A 14,633-nucleotide genomic window follows, 5' to 3' on the forward strand; every position below is an offset into this window, starting at 1 on the left:
TGAGCTCCGGTGGCGAAGTTTCTAGCACTGATACATATCCTGAATACGAATAGCTCGAGAATAACAATATGGCATTATATGTTGCGTAAAAAGCTGTTATGTATGGTCCCTCTTTGTCTTTCTTATTCTAGATATCGACGACTGCAACGGCCTTGACCTCAACAATCATTCGCGGGTCAGGCAGCTCCCTGACACCAATGGTGGCTCTAGCCGGTGCACTATCTCGAGTCTTGAAGACCTTGTTCCACTCCTCGTTCATACCAGCATATTGGCTCTCCATGTCCAAGATATACACAACAGCGTCGATCACGTTATGGATGCCGGCCTTTCCATCTGTTGCGCCCTTGATGATGTTGTCAATGTTCTCGAGGACTGCCGCCGTCTGTTTGCGAATATCGAGAGTGTGATTTCCGTCCGAAGTCTCAGTGACGCCGGGCCATGTGCCATCAGGGCGACAGCACGCGGTGCCGGACACGTAGATGGTGCGGTGGTTGGAGAGGGGCGAAATTCGAGCCTGGGGGAATCTGGTGGCCCCCTCAGGAGCATCAGGCTTGACTAGGTATGCTTGTCCGTTGGGAGACATGGTGAAAGTGTAGCTGGTCGACTTGTAGATTGTAGTGAGTTGTTGGGGGAAAGAGCGATGGTGGTGCTGGTTATGGCATTTTAATGATCAGGCATGTTGATGATCAAACCGGGCTTCTTTAATATTCTTGAAGGTACCCAGTATCGTTGTCTTTTTCGCCGACCTGATTAAACTCATCCACATGTGGTTCCACTTGCAGCCGATTGCGCTGTGTACTTAGTGTCGGGGCGTCCGACTCGCTTCGCGCGATGGTGGCCCTTGTCGCATTTTCTGAAAAGACTACACCACATCCGATCGGTTGACCCCTTCCACGTCTGCACTCGCTCTATCTGCCGAAATCGGCCATTGTTTGCTGTGCTGTTCCCTTTCATTCTCCTTGAAGCAAGACCTAGAGGTTGGAACTTGACAACACTAGCGGACTATAATGGTCGGTGCGTGATCACCACAGGCTGTTTCGAACTATTCCGAACTTTTTATCTTGATTTCAGCGGAGATTTAACAACTAGATCTTGGAAAGCATCGAATGGTTTAACGAGAGAAACCCATGAGAAAAGCAATGGAAAAAGGAAAGATAGATTGGGCACAACTCGTTCATAGCCATGGCTCAACCACCTTCTAGCATAACGCAAAAACCCCCATCCAGTCCAGGATCGAGAGGTACCGAACAACAATTCGACAGAAAGGCTGCGCACCAAGTCCCTTCCGCCACTTCCACAGAGAGCATCGATGAACCTGCCGTTACGGAATATCCCGAAGGCGGCTGCGAAGGCTGGAAAGTGGTACTCGGGAGCTGGCTGGCCTTGTTTGGATCTATGTCTTTTATGAATAGCATTGGAACATTCCAGACCTACCTCCTGCGGAATCAGCTCAGCGACCACAGTCCCGAAGCCGTGGGTTGGATCTTCGGTGTCTACAATGGTTTGACGTTCCTCCTCGGTATTCAGGCCGGGCCCATCTTTGATGCCAAGGGTCCCCGTGGGCTGATCTGCTGCGGAGGGGTTCTGACAAGTCTGTACCTCATGTTGCTGGGATTTTGTACAGAGTACTGGCATTTCATGCTTGTATATGGTGTCTTGGGTGGCACTAGTCTGTCGCTCATATTTGGCCCAGCTATTGCCATTGTTGCTCACTACTTCAACGCCAGACGTGGACTCGCCACCGGAATTGCATCGTCTGGGGGCGCTTTTGGTGGTGTTGTCTTTCCTTTGATGCTCCAGAGGCTGTTTGATACAGTTGGGTTTGCTTGGGCAACCCGGATTGCGGGTTTTGTGTGTATTTTCACCTTCGTGCTTGCCGGAATCCTCGTTCGTCCTCGATTCCCTACAAAGCGGTTGGCTCTGTCGACGGTGCGCCCTGATCTATCCATCTTTCGACAAGGCGGCTTGGCCTTGACAAGTTTTGGCGTCTTCTTCCTTGAGTGGGGTCTGTTCATTCCTTTTACCTATCTGACATCTTATGCGCTTGATCACGGGAGCTCGGCAGGCTTTTCTTACATGCTTCTATCATTGATCAATGCCGCTGGCATGTTTGGTCGATGGGTTCCGGGGTTCTACGCCGATCGGCTAGGAAGATTCAACATGCTCATCCTCACTGTTTTTGGCTGTTTCCTCAGTATATTGTGCCTATGGCTTCCGACCAACTCAAGCGAGCCACTTATGGTTCTCTTTGCCTTGGTTTTTGGCTTCTTCAGTGGTAGCAATGTCAGCCTAGCTCCGGTATGCGTCGGCCAGCTATGCAAAGTCGAGTCTTTCGGTCGATATTACTCTACGGCATACATACTCGTCAGCATAAGGTTAGTAAAAGCTCCCCTGGCTCGCATTCCCCACAGAACTGATGTACATCGTTAGTATGCTCACTGGTACCGTCTTGGGTGGCAAATTCATAAAGATTTGTAACGGTGAGTATCACGGTGTGATAGCGTTCGCGGCTGCAAGCTATCTGGCGAGCTTCATTTGTCTCGTTATGGTGAAAATATTTTGCTGCGGGAAAAGTAAGATCTGGTCAAAGTTTTAGTTGTATGGCAGGCTACACTAGACCTCCACAAAGCCCACAAAGCCCAAAGCCCAATCCGTCCCAACCCACTAATGGGCCCGGGGTAAGGGCCTACATATTAGGCTTTAGTGGGAGCCTAATGGACCCTAAACAATACAAACATTCCGAAGAACATGGCGCTTTAAATTACCCTATATCTAGACCCGTTTGTAGCCCTTACCTCGAGGTATTATTTTATTATACTAATCGATTCGAAATTATTGATTAGTTAGGTTTATACATCACGTTGAAAAACGCGAGAAAACGCGTCATTTAGATAATTTATAGATTATAGAGGTTTACAAAGGTAGTACTCCAAAACAAATCCTCAATATAATCGTGGTAGGCCCACTAACATGGCGTTCGCAGCGCCCAATAATTGCAAGAAATGTGTGGCATCTGGTTGTGTTATCTTTCGCTTACAGACCTCCCAAGGTCTGCCTTCTTTCTGCACTTTGGGGCCTCTTATCAAGCGACGGTCCAATATCCCATCGGACGTTCCGACAGACCACATCATAGTGGGAAGCTATGGGGCCAATCTATATAAGCTCATTTTATTAGCACAGCTGTTCTATACTATTGGAGGGGAATGAGCTGCATCTCATTCAGTCACCATGTCAGCACCTGTACCCCAGCACTATCAAATCGATGACTTCACTTTCCAGAACGCGACCGATGCGACCTCGATCCAGCTAGCCTTCCTAGACATCAATCCGACTGCGGAAAAGGTAGCCCTTGTTTTAACCTCTTTCCGTGGGCGGCTTTCGTCTACCTTGACCTTTAGCCATGGCGCCCTCAAAGACCACAGGGTCATTGCGGTGGCATTGTTTGGTAATGGCGAATCTTCGAGTCCATCCAATATGGTCAACTTCCCACCATTACTGACCTACCAAGACTGCGTTCGTGCTCAGCACCAGTTGATAAATTCGCATCTCAACATCCAAACTATTGATGTGGTGGTGGGTTTCTCCATGGGCGGGCAGTGCTCATACTACTGGACCCTAATGTATCCTGACCTGGTCCGGAACGCGGTCATTATCTGCTCCTCATCTCGCACCAGCCGCCACAATTACCAGTTTCTCGAGGGACCAAAGGCTGCGCTGGAGTATGCCGCCGACTACCACCAGGGAGACCGCAACGACCCGTCTTCAAGGCCATTGGGCGGACTACGAGCTTTCGGAAAAGCATACTCAGCGTGGTTGACAAGCCCTGAGTGGTTTGAGAATGAGATGTATAAGTCAATGGGATACGAAACATTGAGCGATTGGGATAACGATGTGGCTGGGACAAATTACCACAATTGGCACCCTGATGACTTGCTCGCCAAGATAGGCATGTGGCAGGGGGCTGATGTTACATTGATATCGAGAGATACATCTATACAGGAAGCGCTCTCACGGATCAAATCACGCGTCCTGGTTATGCCATGTTCAACAGACCAGTACTTTCGCTGGGAAGCGTCTGAGAAGGAGGCACGGGCAATTCCTCGTTCAACGTTTGTGGTTATCCCATCTGCATGGGGTCATCTGGCTGGACTGGGGTGCAACGCAGCAGACGAGGTCTTTATGGATCAGGCGATAGCTGAATTTTTGAGGAAGCAATGACACACGACGTGGAATACATATGCCCGATATGACTTTGAACACAGTATGTAGACCTCTCCAAAGCCTAGAATGCACAAACCTTCATCGAAATAAGGTGATTAAGCAAAGCAAATACGTCATTTACACTAGTCGTAGCCACTACGATTTCTCCGACATCGTAGTTAGTCCGATCATTTAGTTTTATGAAAAGTCCGCTGTGGTCTGAACTATCTCGCGCCCTCGTTCAAACAAAGCCGCAGCCTCAATAAGTTGTTGATCAGCCCATCGATTTGTGACAATCTGCATGCCTACAGGCAGCGGGACATCTGGATGGTCTTTGGCCGTGGAGAAGCCACAAGGTACATTCAACCCGGGATGGCCAGTAACATTAAAGGGACAAGTGTTGCTAGTCAAGCCAATGGCGACGCCTAGTCTATCTAGGATCGAGGCCCTTCTCTCATCTGGACCGTTGGGGTCTGGGTGAGGCATTGCGACTGTCGGAGCACAAGGTGTGACGAGGATATCAAAATTCTCAAGAGCAGAATCGTACGCAGCTCTAAGCGCAAAGACCATGCGATGGGCCTTAGCCTCCAACCCTGCCTTGGATGACTCCCTAGCAAACTTGTCACTCAGCATGATGTTGACTACAGCTGGGTTGTTGCATGTCAACGTGTCATAGGTCGATTGGGATGGAGGCCATTTGAGCTGCGTATGCGGCGACAGGAAAGAAAGGTGACCAGAGGGGTTTCCTTGGCACAGGTAATTGGACATGGATGGCCGGGTTGCCGCTGTCCAGATTGCTGGACCTTGCTGGTGCATTGGAATAGACACCTCAGAGACAGAGGCTCCGACAGCTTCAAAGTATCGGGTGGCTGTCTGGGAGACGATACCTCGCACATCGGCAGCAACCCCGGGCATGTGGAAAGATTCCTTCAGCAGGCCAACCCTCAGCCCTTGGCCAGGTTTTGGTGTAGACTGGATCACTTGCCTGGCCTGGTGCAGAAGTTCCAGGTAAGGCTTTACATTATGTACCAATGGAGTTTCAGGGGTCATCCGCGGGTCGTAGCCATCGTAGCCTGCCATGGCCTCCAACAGCGCAGCGACATCTTCAAGCTCGGCCGCTAACGGGCCTAGGTGGTCGATCATTGGCGACATGGACCCTGCGCCAGTGTAGGGGACTAGGCCGAAGGTAGGCTTTAACCCGTAGAGGCCATTGTAAGAGGCCGGGATTCGCACCGACCCAGCCTGGTCGGTGCCAATAGCCAACTCCACAGTTTTGCCCCATGATTTCCCGCTCCCTTTTGATGCCAGGTGGTGAGCCGCAACAAGAACTGCAGAGCCGCTGCTGCTTCCACCAGCCGTGTAGTTGTGCAAATGTGGATTATGAACCGGACCTGTCGCGGAGGTAAAGGACAAGGGAGAAGCACAAAGGCTTTCGCAAGTAGACGTCCCTTTGATGATGCCACCAGCTCCAAGAATTCGTGACACCACAACTGCGTCAACAGGGGAGATGGGGTACCCGTCGGCCTGAGGGAACAGTGACTGGGGCACTCCAAGCGTGGTCGGTAGCCCTCCGACAGATATGTTGTCCTTGATGGCAACGGTACGTCCACCCAGTAGGTTGCTAGCCGGAGCAGCAGATCTTAGATCACATTGGTGACTCCAGCCGTTGAAAGGATTATCTTCTGGTGTTGACTTCCAAAAGTTGCGATGTTTTAGCGTTTTATGAGGAAGCAAATCCGGGGCAATGTAGTCGGGCGCATTGTCGATGCTTCTCAGGACTGTCTCAAGCGACCTCAACAGAGTAAGGTAATCCTGGGCATCTTTGTCATCCAGTGTGTCAACATGAAGTTGGGTTGCGAAAGCCCGTAGGTCACTTTTACTTATGCTAGACCTGCGCCGTTTGTTAGGTGTTGAAATGATCCACGTCCATGTCCAGCCGTTGCTTACCCTACACCATCAGAGATCGATACGATAGACATTGTGGCGATGATTTCCTCGAGCTTGGAAGAAAAGGAACAATTTTGCAAGATAATACAGTTCCTATTTAAGCATCGGCATGGAGATACTCTATTAGATAGTATTGTACTACTGTGATGCCTTAAGTATGTCGGCCCGTCCGATGGAGGTTGAATCCCCATCAGATGCGCCCACCCTCCCAAGTACCCAGATATGCAGCAGAGTCAGGGCGAAGTACCTTGAACGTATCTTTCATTTTTTATGTCAATTCCCGTGGCCGTTAAATTATCAAGGCCTTGGTATTCAATTTGAAATCAGCATCAGAAACATATGTATGTTCTTTTGATACATTATTGAATTATATGCGATACTGTGAAATAGGCCAACTAGGCTGAACAGTGAAGAACACAGTCAAACCAACATTAATGGGCTTAGATCAATATCTCATGTACAAAGGGTACATGCAAAGTGTGCATTTGACTGATATTCGTCCCATTCTTACATCAAATGACTTAGTTCTATGTACGCTTTGCCCCTCCATCATTGACCATTAGCAAGCAGAATGCGGCCTCCGTCAACACAAAGCGATATTCCGTCCACATACGCCTAGACATGGCGTCAGTATTGCTCCAGCACCGTAGGATAAAACAGATCAAGCTCCAGCAAGGCTGCGTATACTTACTCCCGCACGGCTGACGAGGTACAAAATAGTGCCGGCAATATCGTCCTCGATTCCTGCTCTCTTCGCCGGAACCTTGTCAAAGAGGGCGCTGAAGACATTCCCTTCCTCTCCGACAGGGTTCATGTTGCTTGGAACAACTATATCGATCAGCATCTGGGTCCATTCATGTGGGGTATCACAACGCCGTCTTTCACTCACAGCCTGGGTTAATTCCCGCCACTCGTACATAGAAACGGCTGAATTTAGCTGCCAGCAGCCTAACCAGGTGATCAGTCGCGGCTTTACTCGTGGCATAACTCGTCAGGTCCACGTTTGTTACGTTGTGCATGCTTGCGCATGAACTAGTCATAACCACCACTCCACGTCCATCACTTCGGCCAAGTCGGCCACCGGGTAGTTCAAGACGCGAGGCAGCCTCTAACAACGGGAGAAAAGCCACGGAAAGAAAGTAGTGGGCAGTGGTGTTGACACAAAATGTGTCAGCCCAGTCCGAGTGTCGCGAGGACCACATGGAAGCCTGCAGCTCGGACAAGGATGCCTCTAAGACATTGCATTGGATAGGTGGGTCTCGTCTTATACCTGCGTTGGAAATGAGCATATCAACGTGACTCTCCCGCTGGCTGACCTGAGCAACAAGATCTTGGATGGCTTCCTTGACAGAAACATCGCAGAGGATTCTAGGGCTAACATTTAGTATAGCTTTGATAAGTGTAGGTGTGAGCTTGTTGTCTTCCAAGCCTACCCATGTGCAGATCCTCCAACTTCCTTGCCAAGCTCGTTGAGCTCTGTCACCCTCTTGTCAATCTTCTCACTTGGTAAATCAACGAGGTACACTTTGGCGCCATTTTTCACAAGACCCTATCATAACAAACTTAGTTATCTAAGAATAACACCATAAAATCATTTAAATTTTCTATTTCAAGTTCGCATAAGAAAGTAAACTCACACTGGCAATCATAAAACCGAGGCCACTGCTGCCTCCTGTCACAACTGCCACGTACCCCTTGACCCCGAACAACTCATTTATAAGAAGAGAAGACATGCTGATAATTCAATGGAATGTGATGTGTTGTGCTGACTTGGGGAGTCCCGAAAGTAACAAGCTATGGCAGTTTTGCTACTTTAATATGGGTTTGATAAGCGCTATATTGCATGTCGGAGGGGCCGACAAGTAGGTTATCGGGGGGCCAATCCCAGGGTGCGACACCCTGCTTATTATGACGTGACAATGGCTAGGTAGCTTGATCCTATCATATCAATCTCATCGAGAAAACATCAATCATATGTATTGAATATTGGGGTTTCTAGTGGTTGCAATGACAAGGTACTGGTTTTTAGCTTCTGTCCTCAGACCCCCAACCAAGCCAGACTCGCCTTACTTTGCTTTGTAGCTTTTCAATGGGGCGACCGGTCCTTCGCAATGGAATCACTCCATATCGTGCTACATAGTATGCCAATCATACGGATAGAGAAAGAAGATTGCGCTCAACATTCAACATCCTGCAAGCTCAACATCATCTGTCCATCCACACATACATGGCCACAATTTTAATCCCTCGTATCTATTTCTTCTGTTTATTTCTTTGTCTGTTCTGCTTTCCAATGCACTTACAGCAATGTGAAGAGGGGCCAAGATACTCTAAACGTCCGGCCATGTCAGATCTCTTACAGCCCTCGCATATACTTGAATATTATAAGATGGATGACGGGATTTGCATTGGGATATATGTTTCAAAATATCTAACATGGGCAGTAAAAGCTTTAAGTAACACATAGTTTGTAAAGTATTAAGGTGCCCCACCTTTATCACGTAACTACCCCCATATTCCAAGGTTGTTCTTCACATAAATCTTCTTGTATGAAGTATGATATTCTCTGTCCGGATTGCCTGGGGTGTATCCTGCACATTCCAAAGCTTCAGACGCACACCGACAACGGCATCCAAAAATAGAATTACTCCTTGTAGTGCTCGCTGGTCCTCTGCTCAGCGAGGTCCAGGCACTTGGCCGTCATGGCTGTATCACGAGGAATGAGCTTGACCTTGAATTCCCTAGGGATGGCAACTAGCGCGGTCTTGAACTGGTTGTACTCGACATAGTCGGTATTGGGAGGGTTCTCTTTGCTCGCCACAATCTTGTATGACGACAGAATCCTCACCAACGCGGAGTACAAGAGGCGAGAAGCGATGAACTGGCCTGAGCAAGCACGAGAACCAGTGCCAAAGCTCAAGTGATCCAGGCCACCGCTGGTAGCCTCAGTGGGAGGGTTGATGCTATTGAGCCACCGCTCGGGGTTGAATTGTCCAGCGTCGGGTCCGAAATGATCGACATCTGGAAACATTAGACTTTGATATAATACCTGAGACGGAAAGCTTTAGCTGTTAATTACTCACCATGATTACCCGCCTGGGCGTTGATCAAGATCATAGTCTTAGGGGGGATAATAGCACCATTCCAATTGACCTCGGAGACAGTCTTTCGGGGAAGGCTCAAGGAGCTAACGGTGTAGTACCGGCCAGCCTCCTTGACAATGGCATTGATGTAGGGAATTGTCTCCTCTTTAAAGCACCCAGTCCAAGCATCGGTGTCATCAGGGTAATGTCGCTTGATGTCCTCGTATGCCCGATCCTGCCACAACTGTCCTTCTTCAGTCGACAGAGATCCAATGCATGAGGTTAGAGTTCCAGGAATAGTCTCGAAACCGCCAGAAACCAGGGATAAGCAGATTGAAGAGACTTCGACACCAGAGAGCTTGGTTTCCTCGTCCTTGAGGATAGCAGCAGAGATGCAAGGCTTGTCGGTACCGGTCTTGATCATCTCACGGACCTTATTCAAGAGGAGGTCCAAATAGACGTCACGTCGCTTTCGAAGCTCCTTTGAACGGGCATTCTTCTCATTGTTGGGCAAATATCGAAGAGCCGGGATGTAATCCTGCAGGTTCTCAGAGGCGCTGCGCAACAGGGAAATAGAAGATCCCACGTGAAGAATCTCACGGAGCAGGTCGTCATAGACAGCGTCCATACGAATGCCATAGCAGAGTGTCAGGGTTGTGTTTAGCGCGTATCGCTGAATGTACGGGCGAATGTCAATCTCAATCTGACCGTTGTGGCTGTCTTTTTTTATATCCCGCATGATGCAGTAGCTCTCGAGGTCAAACATAGGGTAATAGTTCCTCAAAGCAGGGCGACTCAAGGCCGTTCCAGCAGCCTTGCGCTTCTTCTTACAGGACTCATCCCAGGGCGATGATCCAATGGTAAAGCCCTGGGTGCTGCTGATTACGCTGTGGAAGGTGTAGAGCATGGGACGGTCAATGACTGCATTCTGATTACCGAGTAGCATCTTCTTGCAATCATCGAACGAGTTGACAACGACGGCCCTGGTGTTGCCCAACTTGATCTGGAAGACAGATTGGTCGTACTGGCGCCACCATTTCTCTAACACTGTAGCATGGTCCTCGCCGAGCTTGAGAAGATGTCCAAATAATGGAACAGCGCCAGGAATTTCCGGCATGCCCTTGATATGAGGAATGTCGGTAACATAGAGAACCTATCGAAGTTGTCAACAAACGGACAGTGAAAATGCCAGTAAATAGTCAAAATTACAACTTACCGTGTAGAGCATATAGGTGAGCAGAACCACTATCACTGCTGTCAAGACTGGTCCAGCATGCTCCTGTTCCTTAAGCTGGTGCAATTTATAGCCCAGCCAATCGCTGCCTCCATGGACTTTGGCGTCCATGTTGGGTGGGTTACGAAGTGTTGAGTCCGGTTGAAAGACCGATAATAAGAGAAAATGTGTTTTGAATGATCGAGTTGAGAGTGCATGGGAATAATTTATCCTTTCATGACAGATATCATGATCTTGAACCCGCGACTTTCATATGCCTTTGTTTCTGGCCAAGACACCGCATCTCCCCTCAGTTAAGAATAAGCAACAAGACGATATTTTTAGTGGCGGATGGCCCGATGACGATTTCCATTATTTACCGCTCTCAAGATTAGGGATATGTTACATCGGCACTTCCGACGAGATATGGGCCGCGGATGGCGGAGTCGCCGATTTGATTATGGCAGATACCAAATTCCCCGAGACCCACGACACGCCTGGTCGTTTCGCTTTCCTACCTACCACTCTCGCAATTACAAAGTGGTCGGTAGAAATATACTGGAGGATGAGCATAGACTTTGAGGAATTAATCGACGTATTATGGTTCACAACAGAAACACACCGGCTTGATACACTAATAGCACGTAGTCACAGCAGATAAGGTTGGAAGGGCTCGGATCACTTCGAGATCACGATCGGGATTCCCGACCGGTTATGGGCAAATCCCCGACTTCACGGGGCCATACTAGGCATGCAGGATCGTCGGAGGTTGGTGTTAGGTGGATTTGATTGCGGATTTTGGTCAATAAGAGTGGTCCAATATACATTCGTGAACTTATCTAGGGTGCGTTAGCAGCCGTGACAGCCCCAGGCTGTGTAAGGCTTGTTGATAAAGATGTCGGAACCTTTAGGAATTAACTATTATAAAATGGTATTAACCAGCCATAACGTTCGTGTCACATCTCTCGCACTTTGAGTTATGAATAATATCCGATCAGACAAACACGATGGTAACGGACATGACGTGTACCAGACGTCGACAGTCGATTCGCTTGCTGTAGAGCAGCCGCTCCACTGCCCGTCTACCAAGCGAGATCTTAAAGCACGCCATGCGCTCTTCATTGCCTGGGGTGGCACTGTTGGGACTGGCCTCTTCATCACCACTGGCAAGACTCTTGCGACTGGTGGACCAGCCTTCCTTGTCGGGAGCTACGTGTTCATATCGATCTTGGTATACTTCATTCTTACGGGAGTCATTGAGATGGCCACGTTTCTTCCTGTCCGCGGAGGTTCGATGAGTCGGTATGGCCACCTCTTCGTGTCTAAGAGTCTCGGGTTCGCCATGGGTTGGCTCTATGTCTACTCTTTTGCCATACTGGTTCCATTTGAACTTACTGCATGCGCTATTCTCATAGACTTTTGGCAACCGGGTATCAATAGCGCGGTTTGGATCACCATTCTGCTGGTCTTGTTGGTCATCCTCAATGTCCTTCCAGTACGATTCTACGGCGAGGCTGAATTTCTCTTCACTGGTGTGAAACTGGCCACTATTATTGGCCTTCTTTGTCTTTCGTTCATATTGTTCTGGGGAGGAGGTCCTGACCGCAACAGGCTCGGGTTCCACTACTGGAAAAATCCCGGTGCGACAAAGACCTTGATTCTGGAAGAGGACGCTGGCAGACTGGTTGCCGCTATTGCGACTGTCATCAGCAGCATCCTACCCTTCAGCTTTACGCCCGAGATGGTGGTTGGAACGGCGGCCGAGATCAGAGACCCGAGCAAAAATGTACCAAGAGTAGCGAAACATTTCACCTGGCGTCTTGTTGTTCTTTTCGTCGGCAGCGCCATCGGTATCTCTGTCATCTGCCCTTCAGATGCTGCCACCCTCACTAGTGGAAGCGATGCTGCATCCTCACCCTGGGTTGCAGGTATCAAGCAAGCTGGAATAGTCAACTTGGACAGTATCATAAACGCGGTGGCGCTTGTGGCAGCCTGGTCAACAGGTAATGCGTTCCTTTACCTCTCTAGTCGCTCTCTTCACTCCATCGCTATGGAGGGTCACGCCCCTCAAATCTTTCAACGCTGCACTACAAAAGGAGTGCCCATCTACGCTGTGGGGGCAACGTCATGTGTCTCTCTCCTAGCGTATATGACACTTAACTCTTCCTCGGCGACCATCCTGAACTGGCTGTTGAACTTGGTCAACACCGGCGGATTTTTGTCCTGGGTCTGCTGCTCCATCACATATATTCGCTTTCGAAAAGCCTGTGAGGTTCAGGGAGTTCCAAAGTCAAAGCTTACACAGAGGTCCCCGCTACAGCCATACACTTCGTGGATTACGCTCCTTTTGTTCAGTATCTTATGTCTTTTGAACGGTTTCACTGTCTTTTTCCCGTCCGAATGGTCCATTGCTTCTTTCATATCGGCATATATTGGATTTCCGGCGTTTCTCGTCCTGTATTTTGGTCACAGATTCACTAATTTTAAAGAACCGTGGGCCATTCCGTCACATCTTGTGAACCTACAGCTTGACCCAGCGGAATTGGACAATAATTGATTTATCTCAGGTGGAATAAGAACTATGTCATGAACGCCCCTAGACTTGGACAGGGTCATCGAGGCCTGGTGCAACCGACATTGCACGTGCAAAACAAAGATCCCTTGTCATTCTGTATTTCCTCGTTTCATCAGTCTTACAGGTCGAAAACAGGAATATGTTGTAAATGGCAACGAGAAAGTATTAGGAACCATTTTAGCTCTTAATTTGCTAGATTCCTGGAGTTCTTGATACCACCGGGGCATGTTTATATATATATTTCCACCAGCACCTTCCGCGAAATATATATTTGAAATTTCAGACGCACTTTGCGGCATGTCTCAATCTCACTACATAAATGACATCGAGGATACGTTCTACATGGTCGACATTGGACTTCTAAGCTGTCAAATTGAAATTGAAACCAGAGAGATGCATCAAAGGCTCCACATATATTATAGCCACGTGATGTGATGACATAATCCGCGCTACTGGCCCCGTCGAATAAAATTTTGCGAACCGCTTTCTCTTTTCCTTTCTTCTTCACTTCAAAACATATACACGGTCCCCAACACACTCTTGTCGATGGAACAATCTCACTCTATCTACATATTTTAGTTTAGGGACCCAGACCGAAGAATGCTCGTTCTAATCCCGCCCCCTGACATTCAGCCAGAGGGGAACGGGTTCGCTTTTGAGCCAACATCCCTTCTTTTCTTTTTGATATGAATCTTGCGATTTAGTCTTGCCGATGTTTTTTATTTGTTTGATCTGCGATGTTCACTCGCAGGGGCCAGCTTAGGCTGGCACTGAACTCTTGATGCTTGGGTTTCAACCCTGCGAGGCACTCAGATCCTTGCAACTTGCATGGTCATCTCCTTTAGACAGGGATCATCATATTCGGTTCTTTTATCTACTAACCCCTTCACAGCTAGATAGACGTAAACAACCTTGGCATCTTCGAAGTCTTGTCCGTCATATCTTGATGTTTGAGGTCAAAAAGATGCCAAAACTAAGCCCTCACAGTTGGATACGTCCTTCTGGAGACTCCCTCGTGTTACGTCCGCTCCCTCTATGGGGCTGTGCGTGTCAAAGTAGGGAGATACATTCCTTGTAAACAGCTATATATTATGAACAGTTATCGCATAAGTACGGACCTACGTGCAACAGATAATCGTTATAGTTATATCGGAGGAAGACAAGGAATGCTCCGTCGTTGTGGAATTCTGCAGATGTGCATCTCACATCAGTCCTTGCTAGGGACTCGCTGCAACCCTTCATCGAAGAATTGCGTCCCATCCCTGTGGGCACTTTGTTCCTGTATTTTGAGTAGTTGTCTGGTTGAAATTCCCGAAAGAAAGCTCGTGAAACCTGCACGGATCCTCGGGATTTGTTTGACTAAATCCAGCATAAAAACTGCTGAGCGTTCGGGTGCGGCTGGATTGATCGAGTCAGGCATGAGTATGCACTCCTTACTAGTACTACTACTTTTTTGTTCAACATGGAATGCGGCACGAGCCATTATGAAGCTTGGTCACTCCCCCTCACTTTTGCTCACTGACTATCGTTGGATATCCCTTGGTGATCTCAGGCCAATCATTAGCGCCAATGGGTATACTTTGGAAGAGGAGACTTTCACACCCATACCAATATG

General features: G+C 48.5%; 8 protein-coding genes across 8 annotated transcripts; 3 read left to right on the forward strand and 5 right to left on the reverse strand.

The window, feature by feature from the left end:
• Nucleotides 1-127: 127 nt before the first annotated feature.
• N7517_005496 (RidA family protein) lies at nucleotides 128-583 on the reverse strand (the record flags this gene model as incomplete). The annotated part of the gene is made up of 1 exon (XM_056723226.1): nucleotides 128-583. One exon carries the CDS (start codon nucleotides 581-583, stop codon nucleotides 128-130), a length of 456 nt encoding a protein of 151 aa, XP_056579476.1.
• A 599-nt stretch (nucleotides 584-1,182) lies between these two features.
• N7517_005497 (MCT family MFS transporter) lies at nucleotides 1,183-2,596 on the forward strand (the record flags this gene model as incomplete). Its single annotated transcript, XM_056723227.1, has 2 exons — nucleotides 1,183-2,375; nucleotides 2,431-2,596. 2 exons carry the CDS (start codon nucleotides 1,183-1,185, stop codon nucleotides 2,594-2,596), a joined length of 1,359 nt encoding a protein of 452 aa, XP_056579477.1.
• Nucleotides 2,597-3,228: 632 nt separating this feature from the next.
• N7517_005498 (uncharacterized protein) lies at nucleotides 3,229-4,218 on the forward strand (the record flags this gene model as incomplete). The annotated part of the gene is made up of 1 exon (XM_056723228.1): nucleotides 3,229-4,218. One exon carries the CDS (start codon nucleotides 3,229-3,231, stop codon nucleotides 4,216-4,218), a length of 990 nt encoding a protein of 329 aa, XP_056579478.1.
• A 180-nt stretch (nucleotides 4,219-4,398) lies between these two features.
• Nucleotides 4,399-6,179, reverse strand: N7517_005499 (Amidase; the record flags this gene model as incomplete). Its single annotated transcript, XM_056723229.1, has 2 exons — nucleotides 4,399-6,091; nucleotides 6,148-6,179. 2 exons carry the CDS (start codon nucleotides 6,177-6,179, stop codon nucleotides 4,399-4,401), a joined length of 1,725 nt encoding a protein of 574 aa, XP_056579479.1.
• A 517-nt stretch (nucleotides 6,180-6,696) lies between these two features.
• N7517_005500 (SDR family NAD(P)-dependent oxidoreductase) lies at nucleotides 6,697-7,880 on the reverse strand (the record flags this gene model as incomplete). The annotated part of the gene is made up of 5 exons (XM_056723230.1): nucleotides 6,697-6,762; nucleotides 6,839-6,975; nucleotides 7,037-7,515; nucleotides 7,581-7,696; nucleotides 7,785-7,880. The coding sequence occupies 5 exons, from the start codon at nucleotides 7,878-7,880 to the stop codon at nucleotides 6,697-6,699; spliced, it is 894 nt and encodes a 297-aa protein (XP_056579480.1).
• Nucleotides 7,881-8,791: 911 nt separating this feature from the next.
• On the reverse strand, nucleotides 8,792-10,575 carry N7517_005501 (cytochrome P450; the record flags this gene model as incomplete). Its single annotated transcript, XM_056723231.1, has 3 exons — nucleotides 8,792-9,168; nucleotides 9,231-10,383; nucleotides 10,447-10,575. The coding sequence occupies 3 exons, from the start codon at nucleotides 10,573-10,575 to the stop codon at nucleotides 8,792-8,794; spliced, it is 1,659 nt and encodes a 552-aa protein (XP_056579481.1).
• An 847-nt stretch (nucleotides 10,576-11,422) lies between these two features.
• Nucleotides 11,423-13,000, forward strand: N7517_005502 (uncharacterized protein; the record flags this gene model as incomplete). Its single annotated transcript, XM_056723232.1, has 1 exon — nucleotides 11,423-13,000. One exon carries the CDS (start codon nucleotides 11,423-11,425, stop codon nucleotides 12,998-13,000), a length of 1,578 nt encoding a protein of 525 aa, XP_056579482.1.
• Nucleotides 13,001-13,974: 974 nt separating this feature from the next.
• Nucleotides 13,975-14,278, reverse strand: N7517_005503 (uncharacterized protein; the record flags this gene model as incomplete). Its single annotated transcript, XM_056723233.1, has 2 exons — nucleotides 13,975-14,100; nucleotides 14,141-14,278. The coding sequence occupies 2 exons, from the start codon at nucleotides 14,276-14,278 to the stop codon at nucleotides 13,975-13,977; spliced, it is 264 nt and encodes an 87-aa protein (XP_056579483.1).
• Nucleotides 14,279-14,633: the final 355 nt, after the last annotated feature.

This window comes from Penicillium concentricum (genome assembly GCF_028827145.1).
Source record: "Penicillium concentricum strain IBT 3081 chromosome Unknown utg000002l_segment0_segment0, whole genome shotgun sequence".
NCBI lineage: Eukaryota > Fungi > Ascomycota > Eurotiomycetes > Eurotiales > Aspergillaceae > Penicillium > Penicillium concentricum.